The sequence below is a fragment of the Hemibagrus wyckioides genome, linkage group LG10, assembly GCF_019097595.1.
Source record: "Hemibagrus wyckioides isolate EC202008001 linkage group LG10, SWU_Hwy_1.0, whole genome shotgun sequence".
Taxonomy (NCBI): domain Eukaryota; kingdom Metazoa; phylum Chordata; class Actinopteri; order Siluriformes; family Bagridae; genus Hemibagrus; species Hemibagrus wyckioides.
The window spans coordinates 4,427,501-4,449,732 of record NC_080719.1 but is presented as its reverse complement, the minus strand read 5'-3'; the positions used below and the strand labels follow the sequence as shown (position 1 = coordinate 4,449,732).

Sequence of the window (22,232 nt, the reverse complement as noted above, 5' to 3'; positions counted from 1 at the left end):
AAAGTCATCCTCTCCTAGACTGATTCGGAGAAAGCATCAGACATATCTACCTCATCTCCCAAACCCCATTTCTTTTACGATTAAGATGAAAAAAACCCCAGCAAGACATGCCTCAATGTTGCTCCTTTTGATCCGCTGTCTTAAATTAGAAAACTGTACCACTTTCACTTAAGTGATTTGAGCATGATCACATGGCAACGGCTGTAAACAACCGAGTACTACCTGCAGGAGCAAGAGCCTTACCTTGCAGCTGTTTGAAACGCCCCTCTAGCTGGTTGTAGTTGAAGGGCATCTGAGACGAATAGCCAGATCCATGATACAGATCCTCGGCCCCCACAGACCCCCAGTCCGTCTCCATGTTCCCTTACTCAAACTGGATCCAGGACTCCCAAACTCCTTGGAAAGCAAGAGTGCCAGAAAATGGAGGGAAGCAAGAAAGCAAAAGAAAGATTCACCAGGATTTCTTTCCTCCTTCCCTCCAAATTCAGGTTTGCTCCTTTTACCAGAGGTTAATACAAAATAAATCCAGAAGACTCAGGAACTGGTCCGTTAGGATTTTATTCCAGTCTAGCACTTGAGAAATACTCAACACAGCAGGATCTGTTCCAGAGAGGAGAAGGAGGAGGAGGAGGAGGCAGAGGAGGAGGGAAGCATGCGTCTCCTCTGATTGTTCTCGCCCTGTCTTCCCTCCCTTGCTGTTCAAAAGTGGCCTCTCCCCCCACGGCTAAGCACGTACACACCCACCACCTTTCCCTTACTCAGCTCTTCCTCAGTCAAGCCTCTCTCAGAGGGAAAAGTGGACTACACAAAAGTGAGGACCACAAAATCATTTCAGCATTAGAGCAGACTTGAAGCACAGCAGACCAATGAAAGGGCTTCCCTCCAGCACAGCGCACCTTTGTTGGGCCAGACTAGGAGGAGATGGTGGGTGGGAGGAGGACTCTGGGTTGTAATTTCACCAGAAGCTCTGTTGAGCTGTGTGTTTAGCAGTGATGTCACCGGCCTCATTACCATAAAGGCAAGCAGTAGGTGGAGCGAGCGAGGAGAGGGAGAAGGAGGAGGAGGAATGTACCAAGCCTCTAGTGAACAGAAGGGGTAGAAACGGAACAGGATGACATCCAGCTTCCCTGCATTGTTGTTTTGGAAGCTTTATAGATGGAAATGTGTTGCCACCAGAAATGCTAAAAGGCCTTTTCGGCATGGCAGAGCAACCGACGTCCTGACTACAAGCTCATTTGCAAACATCCTGCTTGAGCAGCCACCCGTCACTACCCCCACCTTTCCTGTCGTACTTCCGTTTGCACAGATGCAAAGGGAAAGACTCCACCTCTGCATACATGTGTGTGGACTTTCAAGCGAGTCCTTCGAGTAAGTAAATATGTAGCACACTTCCTCTGAGAGCACTAGCTCTTCTGTCTTGAGCCTTCAGTTTGGAGGCTACTCTTGGGCTTGGCTCCTCTCACTAGATTATATCACAGAGGGAAAAATCTCCTTATGATTAATGAGCTGATGATAAATGTGTCCATAAGCATCCTGTCTGCTTTCTGTCCCCTAATGGGACAGAATTTGGACCTCGACACAGAGCAGAGTCAGTTCTTGTTATGCACTAGTAGATGGAGAGATCGAGCGTGGAGAAAAAACATGGGCTGAGATTTATCCTGGGACATAATTTAGCTGAACATTTAACAGGAATAGTACATGAAACCTTGTTAGAACTCATGAATTTTCTCATATGTTCGACTCCAGAGATTCCATCCTTTCATTTGTTAAAAGAATTCCTCGTGATATAGAAGACAAGCAGCAGGAATAACACATGGGGCAAACACCCGAGAGCATGTTTCATTTTTCCCACAACACAATATATACCATAGTTTATGGACCATGGGATTTTGGCCACAAGATCTGGCCTGACTCAGTGGCTTTGAGAGGAATATTATAGAGAAATACTTGTGGTTGTGTCAGCGGGCAGTCACAAGGAACCCACGTGCTCTCCACACCCCTGCAGGCATCACTGATCTTTTTGACCTCCCCATGCCCTTCTGTTTTCTGTTGCATCTGACTGTTAGCTGTGGAATGATTTCTCATAGGACTTTGAGAAGTAACAGCCAGAGATGTGTTTTTTTTTATGCTCTCCTTTCACTAAAAAAGGGAGGGGATGTTTCCTGGAACACGAGTTAGTCACCCAGTGCAGCTGTTCACTTCATTTAAAAAGGCCAAATTGTTATTCAAGGAAGTTGTCATTAAAAATAGGAAGTACTTTACATAGGATATAAAAGTATGTACTGAATTCTTTAATGAAGCTTTGACAATTGAAGAAAGTTCGAAGCAGTTGCATCATTCGATGGGCTTTAAAGGACAAGCTGAATTTTTAGAGAATTTGATAGAGAATAATATCTGCAACTTGGAAGTGGGAAGTCAGAACTGGGAGTTATGCCTTTTTTTTTTTTTTTACAAAAATTACACAATGGGGGAAAATCCAAGCACAAAAAATCTACAATCTAGCCAGCTAACATCAACGATATCACGATATATGTTTATTTGTTTGATATAGTGAAATTTTCTTTGTGCAATTTTTATGGAAGGAGTCTCCAGTTCCAGAGCTTTGTAACACTCAGTGGTAAAGTTTTCCAACAGACGTTTGAGGAGTATGTGTTTTGTCGTATTTTAGTAAAATGAGTGATCAACTTTTATAACTTCAGGGTTGCAGGGATCTTCCCAGCTTTCCAACTAGGAATTCTAAGTTGAGACAGAGGTCAGAAATTCAGAAGTATGAACTTTAGCTGAACACAGGTTACGCCTTGTACTGAGATACTAGTAATGTAACAACACAATGTCTAGAAACTAGAACAAAAGCATCTGCATTTGTCTTTAACTCTCCAGCACAAGATAAATGTGAGTTTTTAGACATTGTTTGCTTCTAAACTGAGACAGCGGGCCTTTCAGGACACATATCTCATTCTTAACATTTCACATAATGTTGCAATGTGATCTTGAAGAGAATGGGCCTGTGAAACTGCATAATTCCGACGAGAGCAGCTCATGCCAATGGTACATCACTAACAGTGACATTTTATTGGCTTTGAGCTCATGATATTTGCTGATTTCAGCAGAGCAAATGAATCTGAAGTGTCTGGACAGGAAAGGTGAAGGGTAAGAGAGTTCACGGGTGCACAGAAATGACGTTATGTGCAAGGCATGCTGTAACCGTGGAGTAGTATTTTTTACTAGCATCTGGGCGACAAATGCAGGGAAGGAAGCCATGAGGAAGGAAAGAAATATTCATGGGTGTTTCCTCTGTAAGCAGCTATTAGGAAGACAAGCTCCAAAGGCTTGGTGTATAGCACATGCTAGATTTATCAGCTTGAAGTTAAAGAATGACTCTGGGTGAAATACATTTATCATTTCGGTTTGAGAAGTTGACTGTATGTAAATTTCATAAGGTATTTCCTTACATAGAGAAGCAAAGCAAATAAATCTAAAACATCTTCATGTTTGGAGACTTTTCCTTGAAGGAACCTTTTTTAACGCTGCTTCACATTTTCCTCTCTATAATCCCACTGTCTGTTTCGGCTCAATCTGGCAACTGTTAATTGAGGCATGCTGAGGAAAATGGTGGAGAGGGCTGTATGTCATAGTATTGGCTCTTCTCATGGCAGACCACATGGTCTACATTAGTGGGGTATGCTGAGTGCTAGCGGGGGGGATTCCTGCCTTATCGACCCTGTGGGACTAGAAAGTGTGCTAGCGTTACATCGCACTTCCTGCCAAATGTCCAGAGTCAGTTCAGAAATGCAAGAGAAAAGAACTGAAGTTAAATATCTGTAAGAAACTATCATAAAATCCAAGTAGTAATTAAAATGTTATTGATAAGTAGGGATTAGACTAGAGGTGTGCGTCAGGAGATCCTGGGATCCCAAAAGAAAAGCCTCAGGTGCTGGCAGGTTTTACTTTCATGCAATGGGAGCAGCCAGATATGAAGCAGGAGAGGGCAGGATCGGTCCAGCTTTCTGCAGAACTTTCTGTAGGAGTGAGCGCGATTGGACGGACTTGCTTTGCAGGGAGGTGTTCAGAATTCCTTTGTGAGTGGGGGATTTAGTCCAAATTCCTTTGAGAGTGGGCAGAATTGGCCATCCTTCCTTCAGGAATGGGGGGATTACACACGTTTCCTTCGGGAGTGGGCGGGATTGGTCAAAATGTCTGCAGGAACTGTAGGGATCGATCATAATTTCTGCAAAAGTCAGTGGATTGGAAACCATTCCTTCTGGAGTAAAAGGATTGATCGGTCAGAATTCTTTTGTGCTAAGCGGGATTGGTCAGAATACCTTCAATAGTGAAGGGGATTGTTTAGAATTGCTTTTGGGATGGTGGGAATTGGTCATAATTCCTTTGGGAGCAGGCAAGATTGACCATAATTTCATTGAAAATGGACAGGATTGGTCATAATTCCTTCTGGACCAGGTGGGATCGGTATGCACTCGATTGTGTGCATACCTCCAGGTTAGACTGCGTGATGAGGAGTCATGGGTTTTGCCTCCAGATTGGCAAGCACTTTTGGACTCACTGGTTGCTAGACACAATGAGGTCAATCAAAGAAAGAACTCCCAGTTCCCAAGTATTCCCAAGAATACTTGTCATTTTCACAACCTGAGCATTTGAAAAATGTGCAAGTATTCAATTACTTAAATAGCCAGTGGGTAAAGTCTCAAGCAATTTACACAGCCTGTTGTGTTTGTGGCCTTGAGCAAATCTAACAGCAGCAAGTCTTAAACAATCTTCTCTAGCACAATGAAGGTTTCTGTTATAAACTTGCAAGATGTTTTTTTTCTGCTATCAGTTAGAATTCCTTAGTGTGGTATCTGTATGAAAATTTGAAATGTTTAGCTTATTCTCCCATTAGCAATCTTCTCCCTTCCTTTACAATTGTACAATTGGGTGGAGTAACAGAGAGAGAGAGAGAGAGAGAGAGGCGTACACTGTGTGCTAAGGAATGCAGGAAAACAGAATCATGTGAAAAGCAGGATGCTCACTGGAATTCTAGGGGGCCTTATTCCAACACTCCTAAAACAGGACTGCGGTGTTGGGCAAACGAAGGAGACTGGAAAAAAAGGCAATACTATATTTTACGTTCCAACTTTTTTTTGAGTTTTTACAGGAATATTTGAAGTCCTCTCTGAGCTGTGTGGGGGGAGTAAACAAGAGGTTTTGAGGTCTAAAGCCAGGCCTGTTTAAGCTCCACTGCCCTCTGGCAATAACAAGTCTTACTCCTCTAGTGCTTTTAAGAGTGCTCTCTCACCCAGTACTCTCGTTCCCTCTCTCGCTCTCTCTCTCCTGTGCCATCTTACAGTCCTTTAGTAGGCAGCCATCATAAACAACATCATGTCTCTGTAAACAGTGCACTTATGGCACTTTAAACCGACCGCTGCTGGGAGAAAGTAGCTGAAAACAGACACAGTAAACGCGCTACTGTCCGGATATCCCTGTCATTTCTTTACGCATAAACACAATTGACTTGGAATGTGAAATTACATACTCAAATCTGATTGCAGGAGTAGGAAAAGTTTCTCGGAGCATTTACTGAGCCGTGTAACTGAGACCGGGCTAATTACAGAATCCATGTAGTGCAGAAACCGAAATGTCTTTCGCTTCAATAGTAATGCGTTACGATGCTAAGTATTGATTTTCTGTAACCTTATTCATTTACATGACACACAAAAGCATGTATCCTGTTACATCCTAATCTGGGCATCGTTCGAAGAATGCTAAGTAGCGAGAGCAAGACTTAATGGAAAGGCATGAGAGTACCAGAAGAAGGTTGGTCAGTAAAAAAAAAACTTTTTACCCATTGTGCACTTTAAAATACTGCTCATTACTACTGGAATGTCCAAAATATAATTATCTATATGGGATACAATTGTGCATGGAACCCAACACAAGGGGCATCTCACTATAAAAAAAATGTAATGGCCCGCTTTTCTAAGCAGGACATTAAGTCTGCTTTCACATTTGGCATTGTTCATTTATATAAAGGACTGTTGTTTGCTCTTTTTGTCACAAGGTTGAAAAAAAATATCAACTTTTCATCATTTTATCCTCTAGACCAATCAGGTTGCTAGTTGGAAAGACTTTGTTCCAACATTGAAATTTAAATTTATCTATTTTTGGAGCAATTACTACTATACTACATGATGTTCCACCATCAGGTCATAATGACAGCTCAAATTCCTTTGTTTTTCTGCCTCAAATGCTACACCAAAGCCAAAAAACCCCCTTATCCCCAGTTACCCCCGAAAAAAGCCAAAATATGAAAGTACCCTTATACCACACACAGAAAAAAATCCCTGACACGAGGAGTCCTGGTGTTACCCCGTCAGAGACATTGCCTCACCTGCTAAGGCCTTGATGCGCGAGCGCTCAAACAGGCGGGCCGAGCTGTTCTCGTTGTCCCACTCCTCATCCCAGCGGTTGTTGACAGTGTCCTGGTACTGCTGCTGGATGTCCATGTGGTCATATTCGGCGGCTACTGTCGTCATCCTGACCTTTCACCTTTTGGCCTTTTCACTGATCACACTTCCTCATGGGCGGCTTCCTCTGAAGCCCTGAAAAGAGGAAGGAAGGAAAAGGTTTTATATCTTGATTAGGATCATCACATAAATTGAAATACATGAAGCAGGAAGGAAAGTCAAACAGTTTGGACTTATGGGTAAAAAGGAGAAAAAGTAAATATAGTGAAAACTATTGCATACATGCCATGATAGAAATAATGGAGTAATGGGTCGTCCCAGGTTCACCCAGAAACTTATCAGCATACATGCCTAATCCATATTACATTCAATTTTTCAATTTGGGGACAAAGCGGTGCTCGAATACTGCCACCTCACTTCCTGTTTTGATCCTGAGCTTGAGTTGCAGTCTGACATTCATAGATTTCCTCCAGGAGCTCTGGTTTTCACCCAAAAAACATGGCATCAGGTGGACTGGTTACTCTACACTGCCTTTAGGTGTGAATGGGTGTGTACTGTGTCCTGAAAAGGACCAAAATCCCATCCAGTTTAAATTCCCGTCTTGAGCGCAGTGTTCCCAGGATAAGCTCCGGATCCACCTCAACTGTATGAAAGTGAATGGCTGAATGAAGGTACAACTTCCAGTAGGTCTTAAGGAGGTTAACTGAGTCTATAGGTGCAGTACATTCACTTTCAAAAAGGCTTTGGTTTTCAGCGCTTGGTCCCATCAGTTCAGTGCTAGTCCCCCAATCTAGTGTTTGCCCCCTCAGTTTAGTGCTTGCCCCCCTTCAATTTAGTGCTTGGCCCTCTCAGTTCAGTGCTTGCATCCCTCCACCCCCCCACCCCCCAAAATCAGTGCTTGCCCCCAAAGACCCTCTACCCATACCCCCATTTAGTGCTTGGGCCCCACAGTTCAGTGCTTGGTCCCCTCAATACATAACATACATTCCATATTATATACAACTTCATCTGTTTTCTTTTTCACAACTTTGCTAAGAAAAATATTACTGGTCAGGGAAAGGCTGCACCCTCCTGTGAATAAATCTGTGTATGAAACTCTAAGTCAAGAGAGTCAGAGCAAACCACACCTTCAAGAGCCCTTTGTACTATGTTTAGGAGACATACCGCCCTCCTCTGGTCAACCTCTCGAACTGCGCTAGACACCATCTATCCTCCTGTATGGTGAACCTTCAGGATGAGAGCAGTAATTAGTGTGTCTCATCTATTTAACTGACAACATGCTGAGTTTTTGGGAACAAGCTGCTTGCTTGCTAACATTAGCTCCTTCTTCCTCTCAATCTTTTCTCTGTTAACCGAAATCAGCACTCTGTCGTCTGCACGGATGAGTGCGTATGAGTTCGACGAGCTCAGCGAATACCTCTTGTGTGTATTGTGAGAAGGCCTGTTGTCAGCACTGTGCCTAGAGTGTGATTCGGGAATCTATGAACCCGGCATGTGTGTGTGTGTGAGGCCTTGGTGCAAAATTGCCAGACACAACGAACTTACAAAAACAAACAAAATAGGCGTCTTTTCATGGTGGGAATGCGAGCCTTCCGTCAATGCCTGGCTTGTGGCACTGTTGGCTTCAAACTCCATTTAAAACCTAATTGCTACCATAAGGCTTGAGTTGAGCAAAAAATAATGTGTTTCAGTCCTGTGGGATTTTTTTTTTTCTCCCCCATTTTTTTCTCTTTCAGTACGAACCTCCCACACACCGCCGGGATCAGCTCGGCAGTCTGACTAGTTCTGCATGTGCAACACTTGATTAGCGTCACACTGCAGGTTGTGCAAAACTCAGCAATTCGTCTACACCCTCCTGTCTCGTCTACACCCTCCTGTCTCGGTTTCTCCACACCAGCCCCTTCTGCGTATGTCTAAGAGCGTTTGCCGTGTCTCTGAGACTCTGAAGGCGGTGCAGTAGGCTAAATATAACCGCGCCGCTGGGCCCGGATTTTAACATCTACAGGCTGCAGTGGTTCAAGTGGGCACAGGCATTAAAGTACACACTCTGGCAGCAGAACGGATAAACACACAGGTGGCATGAGAGCCCAAACGCAGCATTTATACACTGAAGCGGCGCTCTGAAAAGACCACACATACACCCACGTGCAACTGCAGACATATGCGCACAGTCGGCTTTCGGAAATCGGCTGATATTTATATATTTATTCTACAAGGCACCGTTTGCAGTATAATCACAATCGTCTTTTCATGGCAAAAAGTGGACTAAATTTAAATGAGAAAGGAGAAAAGTCAAAGCAAAGGAAAAGCCATAAATGCAAACGCAAGGTGAAGATAAAGTGAGGATGTGGGAGCTTAGTGGCCGGAAGGTTGTCACCAATGCTGGGCCCCTGAGTAAGGCCCTTAACCCTCAGTTGTACAAAATGATATAAGCTGTAAGTTGCTTTGAATAAGGGCATCTGCTGAAAATTATTTAAAAATGTTTTTCCTCTAGCAATTTTTGCAATATTTTTTAGTTACTTTACTTTTTTGTTTTAAGTCAATACATAATGTGATACAATTTTAACCAATTTTTTATAATTGATATTTAATTAGGTTTCTTAGTGTAGAAGTAAAAACAATAGAGAAATACTGATCATGTTATAAATCAGAGTAAGCATAACTAGTTCTAAAAATAAATTCAGTGTTAATTGTCAAGTAGACCAAGTGCTATACTGCCTGGTCAGGTCAAGTCTAGTTAGCAAGCCGGGCAATAAAGTCTTGACATTTGACATGTATGGGAAAGGACAGAGAGGCAAAAGGAAAAAAACAAAACAAAGAAATAAGCTTCCAGTAATAGCTACTTTTGTTTTGCATTCAGTTCATCCAGAAGGTGGGGCTGTGATCTTTTCCTGGTTAACAACATGATCTCCTCGGTACTAGAGATTTAGCTTCTTTTCAGGGTCAAATCATATGGCTCAGCAATCCAATGAGTCAATTCAGTGAGTCCATCCCAATAAGGCCACTGACTGTATTCCTAAAATATCGCTCTACGATCTAATACGCAAAATAACGTTTCATCCTGCTTTATGACATCAGTTGAATCTAATTTAATTTAAATGCGCACAATAACAAACGGTTCCGATAAAACGGAAAGGAGTCAACTCAATTGCGAACAACTCATCGATACTTAATGTATTTCAATGTCTTTTTTGAGGTCCTGAGAATGTTCCAGAAATATATGGATGTCAAAACTGAGTGGTTATGACCAATACAGGACAAGATGTGTATGAGGAAAGTTCTCTCAATGTTGTAATTCTTCTTCTTCTTCTTCTTCTTCTAATTGCAAGGCCATTTTAAAACATAATGAATCATAATGTTCATTGTGGCTCAAGTGGTTAAGGCTCTGGGTTGCTGATGGGAGGATTTGGGTTCAAGCCCCAGCACCACTAAGCTCCACTGTTGGGCAATTGAGCAAGGCCTTGAACCCTCTCTGCTCCAGGGGTGCTGTATCATAGCTGATCCCAGATTTCTCAGCTGGGATATGTGAAGAAAATAATACTGCTGTAATGTATGTGTGGTGATAATAAAGGCTTTCATGCCCTCAGCTCTTCTTCTTCAAGTACTTGCAAATATTTCAGTCATTCAAAACGATTTGAAAATATAAACTAAGCAGCTTCTGTTAGCAGTTTAACGAACCACGATGTTTTTAATCCCATCACCTTTTTTACTGTACTGTTACAAAGATATTAAAAAGATGAAAAGTCTAAGCATTTCACTGAATTCAGAGAGTCCGAAATTTGAGTTGGTAAACAAGAGCCTCTAAAGCTATTAGATGTTTGGTGCTCAGGGTGGAGACTCGCAGGATATCAATAAGCTCATAAGCTGAGGAAATCTAGCCTCCGTCCACAAAAACATCATCGTATCGATTTTGTTCTCCCTTCCAGATACTGTAAGTCATGTGGACGCCTGACAGCCAGCCAAGCGCGCTGCTCTTTCTCGTTTAATGATTGATTGATACTGCATCCTCAATAAAAAAAAAAAACACACATGATATGTGAATACATAAGCAGGTTTTGCAAAACAACAATTAAGATGCACTCTGATGGACGCTTTTCCGTTGGTCATCAGCTTATGATCAGTATTGTGAGTAACGTGGGATACGACGGAGCTTGTGTACGACTGGTAATGCGTTTAGATTAAGAACGGTTTCCTCTTACAGGATATGAGGCTTAGATTTTTTTTGTCTAATGCATGCGTGGTTGCCAGATAGTTCACCCTCCCTTCTTCTGTGCTTTAAAAAAGAAAAGTCAAATGGACCTACAATTATCCTTAATTTATCACTTGTTCCTTACCTATTCTTGGCTCATCATCATCACCCTCACCCTCATCACCATCATCATTTGTCCCCCACGCCCTCTTTCTCTCTCTCTCTCTCTCTCTTTCTTTCTCGCTCCATTTCTTAAAGCCCATTACCGCTCTTCCATTCTCTGCTCCTTCACCACTAATTCCATTATCTCTAAAAAAAAGACAAAAGGATTTTTGTATTATGATAGAAATCGAATATTGTTCTAGCTCCGAATCAGCGCACGAGCCTGAGCTCTGTGATTAAACACCATTTTACATCCACTCAAAACAAGCTTTGTTTTGGGTCTGACGTCACACTTTATCTTTCGACGGTTTAATGGCGCTGCTTAGGAGCTCTTTCGGTCCGAAGCTGAGTTCCCGTCTGGGTAAAAAACGCTAATGTTGGATGTGAGACGCAGCCGTGCTTTTAGAGAATGGCTCCCTGCTGATCGAATTAAGGAAGCATGACTCCTCACGCGTGATGGAGCGATTCTGAACTCCAGTCGGGTTGCCAGCTTGTTAAATACACCCCCTCCCCAGATCGATTCGACTAAAACAAGCAGTCATTGTAGTCTCAGTCTTATTCTGTACGGATAATTTATTACGTGTTAATAAAACGTGGCATTACAGGAAAATAATCTTTAATACCACAGTTAATTATCATTTTTATTCATTGCAACTGACAGCTTTAAAGCACAACAATTTCTATCCGGTTACAATTACAGTCAGTTCCTGTTATCACTAATATCACAGCAGCTATAAACAGTAGCATCCACACCTCCCTATTTTTTCTGCTTTTCTACAAGACAAAACAAAACAAAACTGAACAAAACACACATTCTTATGTTATAGAGAAACTCTCCTATGCTGAAAGACTCCCTTACATAAAAACAACATATTATGTGTTGCTTATTTGCTCCTAAGTGAACTCATCGATTTGTTTGTGTACACATTTACATTAACATCCTAAAGCTCCTGCATTCAGAGCTGCATCGAAAAAGCATTAGCCGTCATCTTAATCTGGCTGATATGCTGGATCGATTCACGGAGAGACAGAAAGGCCAGTGGACCAGCAGAGATCTTGCAGATAAGCAGTTCACTCATTAGCTAGAGATCATCGCTGTATACAGGCACTATAGCAGAACTCTAGACTATTTCCTCTCTGTCAGTCTCCTGCCTCTCCCTCTCATCCAGGAAAGAAGAAGAAAAGCTGCCTAACGATATTATTACTCCAACAAATGGCCTCTGGAGGTTTTTTTTTCTCCTCCTCAAGAAGAAAAACAAGCCTGGAGCACGGGGAGTAGAGTGGTCATAATGAAACAGGAAACTCAAGCCTCTGACTTCATGTAAACTTGGCAGAGATGGCTGTAAGAGCGCAACTGCATGATTGGACTGGAGCGAAGCCGAGACCCAGCTATGACCGATCAGATCTTAGATAGCATGCAGTTTCAAGCTGATTAAATAAAAGAAGATTTACAATTTGCCTTAAGTAATTATGATCTGGTTTTCTGAAAACATCATGCCAATTCATGCGTTTGATCCCCAGGGGGCGCTCTTGTGTGTTTTTATTTCATCCCGTAGCATTCGGAACGTCTTAAACACGTGCTCATCATTGAGAGTGGTATCTAGGATGTCATGTTTGTATTGTTCTCAGTGTTTATTGGATGATGGACAAAAAAGAGAGGGAGGGGTGCGAGGCGATGTTTCCAAAGTAGCAACACCCTTTAGTGAGGACTCCACCAATCCATCCACAGCTGTCTCATGCTGAATAACATAATCTCTCGCTGGACCCAGATGTTGGTTTCACACATACTGTATTGACACGCCTCCCCACATACACACACACACACACACATACACACGGAAAAATACGCAACAATCATGCGTTGAACATTGAAATTTCTGCAGGTTCGTTATATAGTTTTGTTTCAGACTTCACAGAGTTTCACCCATCCAAAGCTACCAATAATTACTTATGAATGGATATGTGTGGAAGCCAATATCATTTAATGCTAAACAAAATCTGATAAAAACGACAGGATCCTGGTGATGACATGATCCTTCATAGAGACTATAAATGTTGTGTTTCCGAACACCATAGTGATCCATACTGAGAAACTATACTTTGATTCCTTCATTCACTCAGCTTCAGTAATTGTTTTTTCAGATAATCCGCTGTGGACACCCTGAACAAGAAGCAGCCGAAGAAGGGCTGTATTCTGTTCAGGTCTGTGGTGGAAAATGTGTCAAATCAAGATGTGTGGATCGGACAACTCAATAATGGTAAGAATTTATTCAGTAGATTTAATTGTATAGGTTTTTAGGGTGCTTCTGCATGAATTTAAAGTGATATATTCTCGAAGGTAAGGTTAGGTAAGGGTAAAGGTAAAGTAAGGTTAGTGTAAGGGTAAAGGTAAAGTAAGGTTAGTGTAAGGGTAGGGTAAAGTAAGGTAAGGTAAGGGTGAGGTAAGGTTAGGGTAAGGTTAGGGTAAGGGTAAAATAAGGGTAAGGTAAGGATAAGGTAAAGGTGAGTTAAGGGTAAGATAAGGTAAGGTAAGGGTAAGGTAAGGGTAAGGGTAGGGTAAGGGTAAGGTAGGGTAAGGTAAGGGTAGCGTAAGGTATGGGTAAGGGTAAGGGTATGGGTAAGGGTAGGGTAAAGGTAAGGGTAGGGTAAAGGTAAGGGTAGGGTAAGTGTAGGGTAGGGTAAGGGTAGGGTAAGGGTAAGGTAGGGTAAGAGTACCTTAACAGTTGTAAGGGGAAGGAGTAGTAGCAAAGGACGGTATATTACCTATAATAATTATATTACCCATCATGCACTAAAATTGTCATTTTCATTCTTGATACGTTTATTTTGAGATTGATGAATTTGATGAGAGGTCATTGATGGACCTGCGACAGGGTCATGGGTGGCCAAGGCTCACTGATGCATGTGGGGAGCGAAGGCTGGCCCGTGTGGTCCGATCCCACAGACGAGCTACTGTTGCTCAAAGTTAATGCTGGTTCTGATAGAAAGGTGTCAGAATACACAGTGCATGATGGGTCGGGGGATTTTTTTGGCAGCAAAAGGAGGAACCAACACAATATAAGCCAGGTGGTCATAATGTTATGCCTGATCAGTGTATATAGTAATGGAACCTCAGTGGTATCTCAGTGGTTTCTTCTCATTCAGCCAGTACTATGCATCAAGAACATGAATTTATTTACATTTTATCCATCTTGAGTTACAAGTATCTTGATTTTTCATCCAATAGTGACCAAGACAACAAATTTAGTGTCAGATTACTCAAGTATTTATTTAGTAATGCCCTAAAACTATACACTATAAGAGGATTTGTTGTATTTATTGCACAGTGTTTAATAAGTGACTCTGTATATCACACTGTAGTGCTGCTTTCCCTTACACTTGCCCCCTGCTACCAGCTTGCGCACAGATCTGTGATGTCACCATGACACTCGGCCTCCATGGAAACCTTTTTAATAACAGAGTCTGACACTGAACCAGCGCATGAAAAACGACCTTCACGTTGTATGGAGCATTGTGTCTCGGTCTGACTCCGGGATAAAACTGTCTGAGACGCAGCCGTGTGAATGTGCCATCTTTAGTCTGACTCAAGAGGCGTGGCTGTCAGTCACAGTGAAATGGGCGTGGCTTTTACGTATAAAGCTATATTGATTGATTGGAATCAGACAATTAGATACAGCTTTATGGCAATGAAATTTATAAAGCTTTATATGCACATCATTTTTCTTTTAATTACCAGAGGAAGTCCATGCCTTGAAATGAGGTGGTTTGGGCTGGGTTTAGAGGTTCCTGGAACCAAAAGTGGCTTATGACTGGAACTGGAGGTTCATTGTCTGGTGCATGGGGCTTATGTCAGGAACATAGTCGGTTCTTGCTGGAATTAATGGGTTTTGGCTGGAACTAGAGGTTCACTGGCTGGAACCTAGCTGGGGGTTGAGATCTAGCTAGAAATAGATGTGCTTTGGTGTTTATGGCTCGAGTTGGGGCTTTATTTCTTAAATGGGAGCCTTTAGTTGATACTTATTGGGCTTTGGCTGGAACCAAGGGGCTTCTGGCTGGATCGAGGTGAACAGAAGCTGGAATTACTGGCTTTTGCCTGGAGCAGGTTCTTTGGCTGGATGCAGGGGGCTTTATTTGGACCTGTAGGGGTCTGACTGCCAGTTATTGGGTTATAGCTAGAAGTATGTGAGCTCTGTATGGAATGAAGGCTGGAGCTGGAGGTGTTCTAGCTGGAGCTGGGGATTTATGGCTGGAACTGATGGGTCTCTATTATAGTAGCTGAAAACAGTCGTTTTTTTCTCTTTATTTCCCATTTCTCCTTAAATTAATCAGGCCCACAGCTTGTCATGTTACCAAGAAACCACAAAGGTACACAGTTTTTTTTTCTCAGGAAGAATTTCCCTTCTTGGATAAATATTTCCTTACAAAACGTTTCCACCTCTCAATTTTTTTTTTACAATTTTACATTTGTGGAATCTGGCGTTATCCAGAGAACACACAACTGATTTATACAACTGAGCAGTTAATAATTAAGGGCCTTGCTCAAGGGCCCAACAGTAGTAGCAGTGGTGGGATTTAAACTAAGATAAGATAAGATAAGATAAGATAAGATAAGATAAGATAAGATAAGATAAGATAAACTATATTAATCCCAAAGGAAATTATTTTGCCAGAGACTGCTTCAGATTCCAAGAGAAATCAATATAAATGAAATATAAACGAAATGTTCTATATATACCAACCTAAAAACCTAAAATGAACTGATAATCATCACCAGTAATGAAGACTCAGGAGAGGTGTACAAGCTTATTTCTTTTCTGGTAATGTATAGAAAGTTTAGTGAAGAAAGCGAGACCTGGGCATCTATCAGGTCCAGGTGAAGAGGCGTGGCATCTCGTTTCCCCAAACCTTTAATTTATGCTATATGAAATGACTGGTGGATTAAATGTGTCTTCCAGGCACCTTCAGCGCAGACAGGAACACCGCAACACATTTTCCATCAGAGCAGCACTCGTCACTGCAGCAGCACCCTTTAAGTGCCTCTGTACTGAAACGTACATTAAGCTCAGTCGAAGTACAGCTACCAAGAGATAAATTATTTATTTTCCCAAATATATATATATATATACACTCTTAGCTTGCTGCCAGAGCATTTTAAGAAAATCTGTGTTTGTGTGTGTGTGTGTGTGTGTTTGTGTGTGTGTGTGTGTGTGTCTGTGGGAGGTTCTGGTTACAGTGATCCATGTGGATTATGTTGACACTCTCTGCCCGAGTGGAGGACTGTGACGGGGGATCATCAGCAACACATCCTTCAACCTGACGCAACCACACACACACACACACACACACACACAGAGTTTTTAGGCTACTATCCCTGTGAGGAGCTTCCATCCCTAAGAGTAAACCTTTGAGCTCTTATTTTAAAGATTTTTTTATCCTTATCTAGTTAAAAAAGCATTTTATTTTCTCATGAGTATCAACCCAGCTCTTATCCTTGTGGGGACATGATATAAATAAATACCGAGATCCCAAGATATAAAAACATGCTACACACACTCTCTCTCATGCTTCCAGTCTCAGTCATGTCTGCAAACCCCCACACTCATGCTATATAAACTCCCACGTTACAGAAAGCCAACTGTTCCTAAGCAGCTGTTTTGGGGTTGTTGTTTTTTCAGCTACAGTGTAAGATATGCCCTGTTTCTTACTACTCAGATATGATATGCCTGCTATCTCTGGAATGTTCGGAGCTTGGTACTCCCTAACTTCATATCCCTTGACCCTTAGTAAACAAGCCGGGTGTGTGTGGTGCTAATTCATCCACCAGAATGTGTCTGGTCTACTTCACTTTTCCAAAACATGGACCTAAACCAGCCGGGTTAAGTCCAAAATAGCTATCTGAGACACACACACACACACACACACACAGTACATCCATTGTAGTGCACACTAGCTGCATGTGTGCTGCAAATTCTGAGACAATGCTCCCCATGCAGTTGCTAAGTAACAAACCCAGCCAGCGTTGCAGAATAAGACGCTCCATCTGGTGCCAATACTCCACGCCGCTCGGCAGGGCAGCGGATCTCTGACGAGGATAACGCGCAGGAAAAGTGGAGGATGATTACCTGATTACCGCTTGACCACAAGCTGATTGCTAAATAGCACGAATACATTCGCTTAGCACTCAAGCAATCCACTTTACAAAAGAAGTGCTCATTCAGCAAAGTGCCCCGGGTTCGAGTCGATCAAATTATGAAGCACGTCGGCGAGAGCGCTAGCCTGCGTTAAAGGACTCAGACAGAATGTAAGTGTTGCATTAAATAAAACGCCGAGTCGAGTCAAATCTTTTCACTTTTAACATATTGGTTCGTGTTACCGTGTACGGAAAAGGAATAAAAATGTTGTTTATATGTTGTTTATTCTTCCTGCTATGAATAAGGAAAAATGCTGGGCCTTTTTAGCTCATAAACACTGCTTGGTGCTAAAGTTTGTGCCCCCTCCCTATCCAGCCCCTTTATAACTGTCAAGAATTAAAATGATTTCCAATTGTAGATGTAACTTAAAAACAAGAAAAGAAGAAATCACTCTAAGAAAAATGATTTCTAATTAGAAAAAGACATCATGGCTGTCATTTGGGACAGAAGTGTTCATTTCAGGTCCTTCATATCATCAGGAGATCAATAACAGTTGGTTGAGATAGTAGATCTGATATCTGGGCTAGAAAGAATTCAGCCATCACTCACTTCTTCACTTGAGGCTGTTGTGTGTTATTTCACAAAACTCCTTCCTACTGTTGCCAGGAAGTAGTTGATCATACGGATGCCTAAATCAAATCCTTACCATCTTTTGATCTGTGAAAGACACGGAAGCTTATCCTTTCACACAATCAATAGTCGAGTGAAAGATTAGTTCAACATCGTGTACTTGATCCATCGCGCTTGTATAAACTCGGCTTTGTTGAACTGTCACAGGGTTTGCGTTCTGTTTAACTCTGAACTGAGCCCTCGCATTGTCTCGTATGTTAGATCATTACCCTGGAGACACTGTGTTTAGTCCTAATGCATTCATCCATGAATGAACCATGTCGACATGCTGGAGGGACAGGAAGTGCTGTGGGAAAGCAGGGACCTAGATGACATGAGGGCACTATAGGGCTGCTCTAACCCTCATCTAGGTCACCAATTTCGCAACATCTTGATTTTTTTTGTTCTCTGTGTCTGCATGAGCCACAAGCGTCGAGACCGTACGCTCTTTACGAGGCCGCTTGCATATTCTGACTTCAAATAATACGTTTACGGCTTTAATTCTGGTCTCCGGCTCCTTTTTCCATATTAAATCACACCGCTCACGAGAGGGGAGAGAAACGTTCCACTCATTTAGACACCAAGAATCTGAGCTTGAATTCCGAATGTTAAAAATCACTTCCTGAAATGCTTCCTTGGTTCATTCAGTATTCAAAAGTTTTAATTGGATCGTTTAGTGATTTTCTAGAAGATTCCAGCATTATTTTTTTTAAACCCATGTGGGTTTGGTTTACTTTGGAAGTGTAAGACATGACAAACGTTTCGCTGGTCCTGCACTAAATCTGGCATCGTTTTAAAATCCCCCAAACATTTACTGTACGAGGAAGTGAAATAGAAACAAAAAGGAAGGTTGTACAATTATGATAATGACAAATGTTCTCCATTCTTTCAATGAGGACTATATTAATATTTTGGCAGTAATAATAATAATAATAATAATAATTTACATTTTAATTAATTAATTGGTAGTAGTAGTAGTAGAATTATTGTTGTTATAAAAATTATTATTATTATTATTATTATTATTGTTATTATTATTATTATTATTATTATTATTATTATTATATTTAAAACAATTATTATAAAAATTATAGGTTATTATTATTTATTGATTAATAATAATTGGAAATAATACACATATTTAAATTATTATTTAGTGATTTTATATTACTTAATTTTTTTATTTATATATATATAGAATTTGATGCTAATAATGAATTTTTCTTCTTCTTTTTCTTCTTCTTATTTATTAGTTTTTTTTAATCATGTTAAAGGATCTATCAAGCTCCATAAATCTTGTCTTAATACTTGGCTCTTATTCCTACTTTTCCAGCCTCTGTGCTTTACTCTAGTTGGTAGAATCTGGCTTTAATTAATCACATGAAAGATTTCCACTGTTAAAAAACACCAGCAGGAGTTGTGTAAGCCCACGCCAGCTGTTCACACATCAGCTAACCAGAGCTCTGTTTGGTTTCAGGCAACAATCCAAAGAAACAACTTTATCTTTAACTTTTATTTTATTTTATTTAAAGTATCAGCAGACAATGAGCTGATGACAAAACAGAAAATGCGAAGTGAAGAGGAGAATTCTGACAGCATGCTGGATGAGCCGTTATTGCTCCAATGATGAGTCACGCATCGACAGTATGTTTGTTTGAGAGATTTCAGTCCTGAGATTTGATCTCATAACCTGCTGGTGATTAGAACAGAACCTTTAACACAAGACAACATGCTACACAAGACTGTGAAAGTTCAGCCATATTTTTCCTTTTTAAGATTCTGATAAGACACTAGCATGAATAAACAGTGATAAGGGTCACCCTCTTACGCATAACCGGTAACCATGGCGATAAATAGCGAAAGAACTTAGAACTTGGACTTGTATGGACTTGTCTGCACAATACACATTACACATTACTGGATTTTACAGCATGTAGTGCATTACTGCAGCAAATATTCCACTACAGCTCTTTAAGAAAAATTTGCGGTTCTAGGTAGAACCCTAGGGTTCTGTACTCAGTAGAATCTGAGTAGAACCTTTTCCACCCTAAAAATGGTTCTATTTCTAGATTCCTTGTAGAGCAATGAAGCTTTTATATTAAAACGGTTCTAAAATTGAAATGGTGCAATTACTTTTTGGAGTGTAGATGATGCTAATGCAATACTTCAGTTAGAGGGAGGAGTTTCGCTGTGGTCAATACTATAGGCTATTTACTCATAACACAATAAAAAATACATTTATAACAGGTTTGAATTTGTTGTATTTTCTTGTCTCAATTTTTACAGAAGAAAATGAGAATTGAATGAAAGAAAGAAGAAAGAATGAAATTGACACTGAGACAACTTGGATTAAAGTTCCCCTTTGAATTCTTTTCAGTGACCCTGGTTATACAGAACCCTGGTTCCGTATAAAGATCCATATTGGGGTTCTGTACATATATATATATATATATATATATATATATATATATATATACATATATATATATATATATATATATATATATATATATATATATATATATATATATATATATATATATATATATATATATATATAACAAGCCATAGAACCATTTTAGGTTCTCTATAGAACCATTCCTTTAAAAACAACACGATTGTGGTCCACTCATGAATGACCGGTTTTTATTTACAGCTGTCACTGTAAATGTCAGATAAATCTGATCCAACAGGCAATTTTCTTCATTGCACTCAATTAACCACATACTTTCCTCACACACACACACACACATACATACACACAGCTCATTGTGAATCTCTTGCGGAGATAAAAAAAACCCTAATGGAGACAAATGTTCCTATCAGTCGTCTGCCTTTTGTTATCCGGAGTGAACATGTCATGCGCTGTGAATGTCACGCTGGCGAGAGAATGAGCTGCATTATGACCTCACTTCCTGAGTCTCTGGAAAATGTTAGGCGTTTTCCCTGTTCCCCTACACACACACACATACACACCCCTTTGACAAAGCCTCTCTGCACAGCATGCTCATCCAAAAAGAGCAGATTCGTCCACAACAGAGAACAAATCACCCGTAACTGTTATCAGCAGCATGTCTTCCTGCATCTTCAACTCAAATCCCTTGAGAAATTGCTGTGTTTTAAATTGATCCAGCTTCTGTACCCAGACATAAAGGGTTGTGTGTTGGTTTTTTCTGTTTTTTTTTAACTCTGTGCAGTTCGTCTGTGGAATGCAGTAAAATTAGATCCACTTAAGCTGAGATCAGGGCCAGCAGGGCTCGCAGTGTGGGAAACGTCTCACCGTGACACTGACTGAGATCTGTTAGTGAGTAGGGGACATTCCAGTGAGATGACCACAGCATACTGGCTTCAACTAATGATAAAGAGAAAATAAATACTCTGTTCTCTATTAACCAGTGTGAACTCCTCTTTGTTAGCAGTATACAGGTTAAAAGTTATTTTTATGGACTATTCCTACTCTTAAGAGAGGAAATGAGAAATGATATATAATATAATATAATATAATATAATATAATATAATATAATATAATATAATATAATATAATATAATATAATATAATATAATATAATATAATATAATATATCAGAAAAGGTGCTATGAAACAAAAGCTATTCAAAGTGATAAAGAATTACAAAATAAGTCAAATATTTTAGTGTGTAAGGTTTCTCACATTTTTTGTTTTCATTACCTTCCTTCAAGTAATAATAAATTTCATTAAAAGTAAAAAAAAACTCCCCACAAAAACAAACCAGAAAAAGGGTCCAAAGATTTCTCCTAATAAGCTAGGTCTCATTACTTCCCTTTTTGGTATTTTCGGTTCTATTCAAAATATTTTCTGTTAATTTTTTGCATAAACATTGGGGTGGGGGCAAGAACTTTGGCAACTCAACTGTATTTAAAACACACCTCCTTATCATGGTCATTATATTGCTATTATCTTGGTAATTACATTGTTATTACACCATTATCATGATAATTAGACATATTTATTATCATGGCATTACTATAAAAGTATGCACATAGTTTATATCATCTAAATAAAAATGCTAAATAATTGAGGTATGGTTATGAATTCGTCAATCAGGTTTACATAAAAATTTCCTTCGGTTATGAAGGTAAAAGGGACAGCAAAGATTCCGGAAGGACGAAAACATCTATCTATCTATCTATCTATCTATCTATCTATCTATCTATCTAGTCTTTGATTAGTTCTTCTTTCACTGAAGATATGTGGAATGTGAAAGCCAATAGACTATAGGTATAGACTAGCAATGTTAGCTCTAATGGTAATAACTAGCTGAATGCTAATAGTAAAGTAGCTGTCAACCGTGTCCACAGCAGCAGACCGTGACAGTTATTAAGTTTCATTCTCCCTGTAGTATCTGTTGGTCAACTTCTTGAAGTACTCTAATGCTAAAAAGTGAGTGCTTCCAAGATTTAGTGACTTTCCGATCGCAGAAATGAACACAAAAACAAGCAAGCTCGATGATGTTCTGAGGAATTTTCAAAATTATAAAAACAGATTTTTAATAAATGAATAAATTAATTAATTAATTAATTTAAAAAAAAATTGTGAAAATATTATTTTTAAAAATCCCTAACAGCTTAAACATATTACT

The 22,232-nt window shown here is 40.2% G+C and overlaps 1 protein-coding gene across 2 annotated transcripts in view; it reads right to left on the bottom strand.

The window, feature by feature from the left end:
* The window catches only part of sptbn1 (spectrin, beta, non-erythrocytic 1), an 84,212-nt gene that overhangs the window by 46,682 nt on the left and 15,298 nt on the right, over positions 1 to 22,232 (bottom strand). The window contains exon 2 of one of the 2 annotated variants that reach the window (XM_058401162.1): positions 6,386 to 6,596. In XM_058401162.1, coding sequence (XP_058257145.1) covers positions 6,386 to 6,530 — 145 coding nt within the window. In that variant the 5' untranslated portion in view covers positions 6,531 to 6,596. Of the gene's footprint in view, positions 1 to 243; positions 820 to 6,385; positions 6,597 to 22,232 lie in introns of those variants that run through there. The other variant, XM_058401164.1, reaches the window with a different exon arrangement.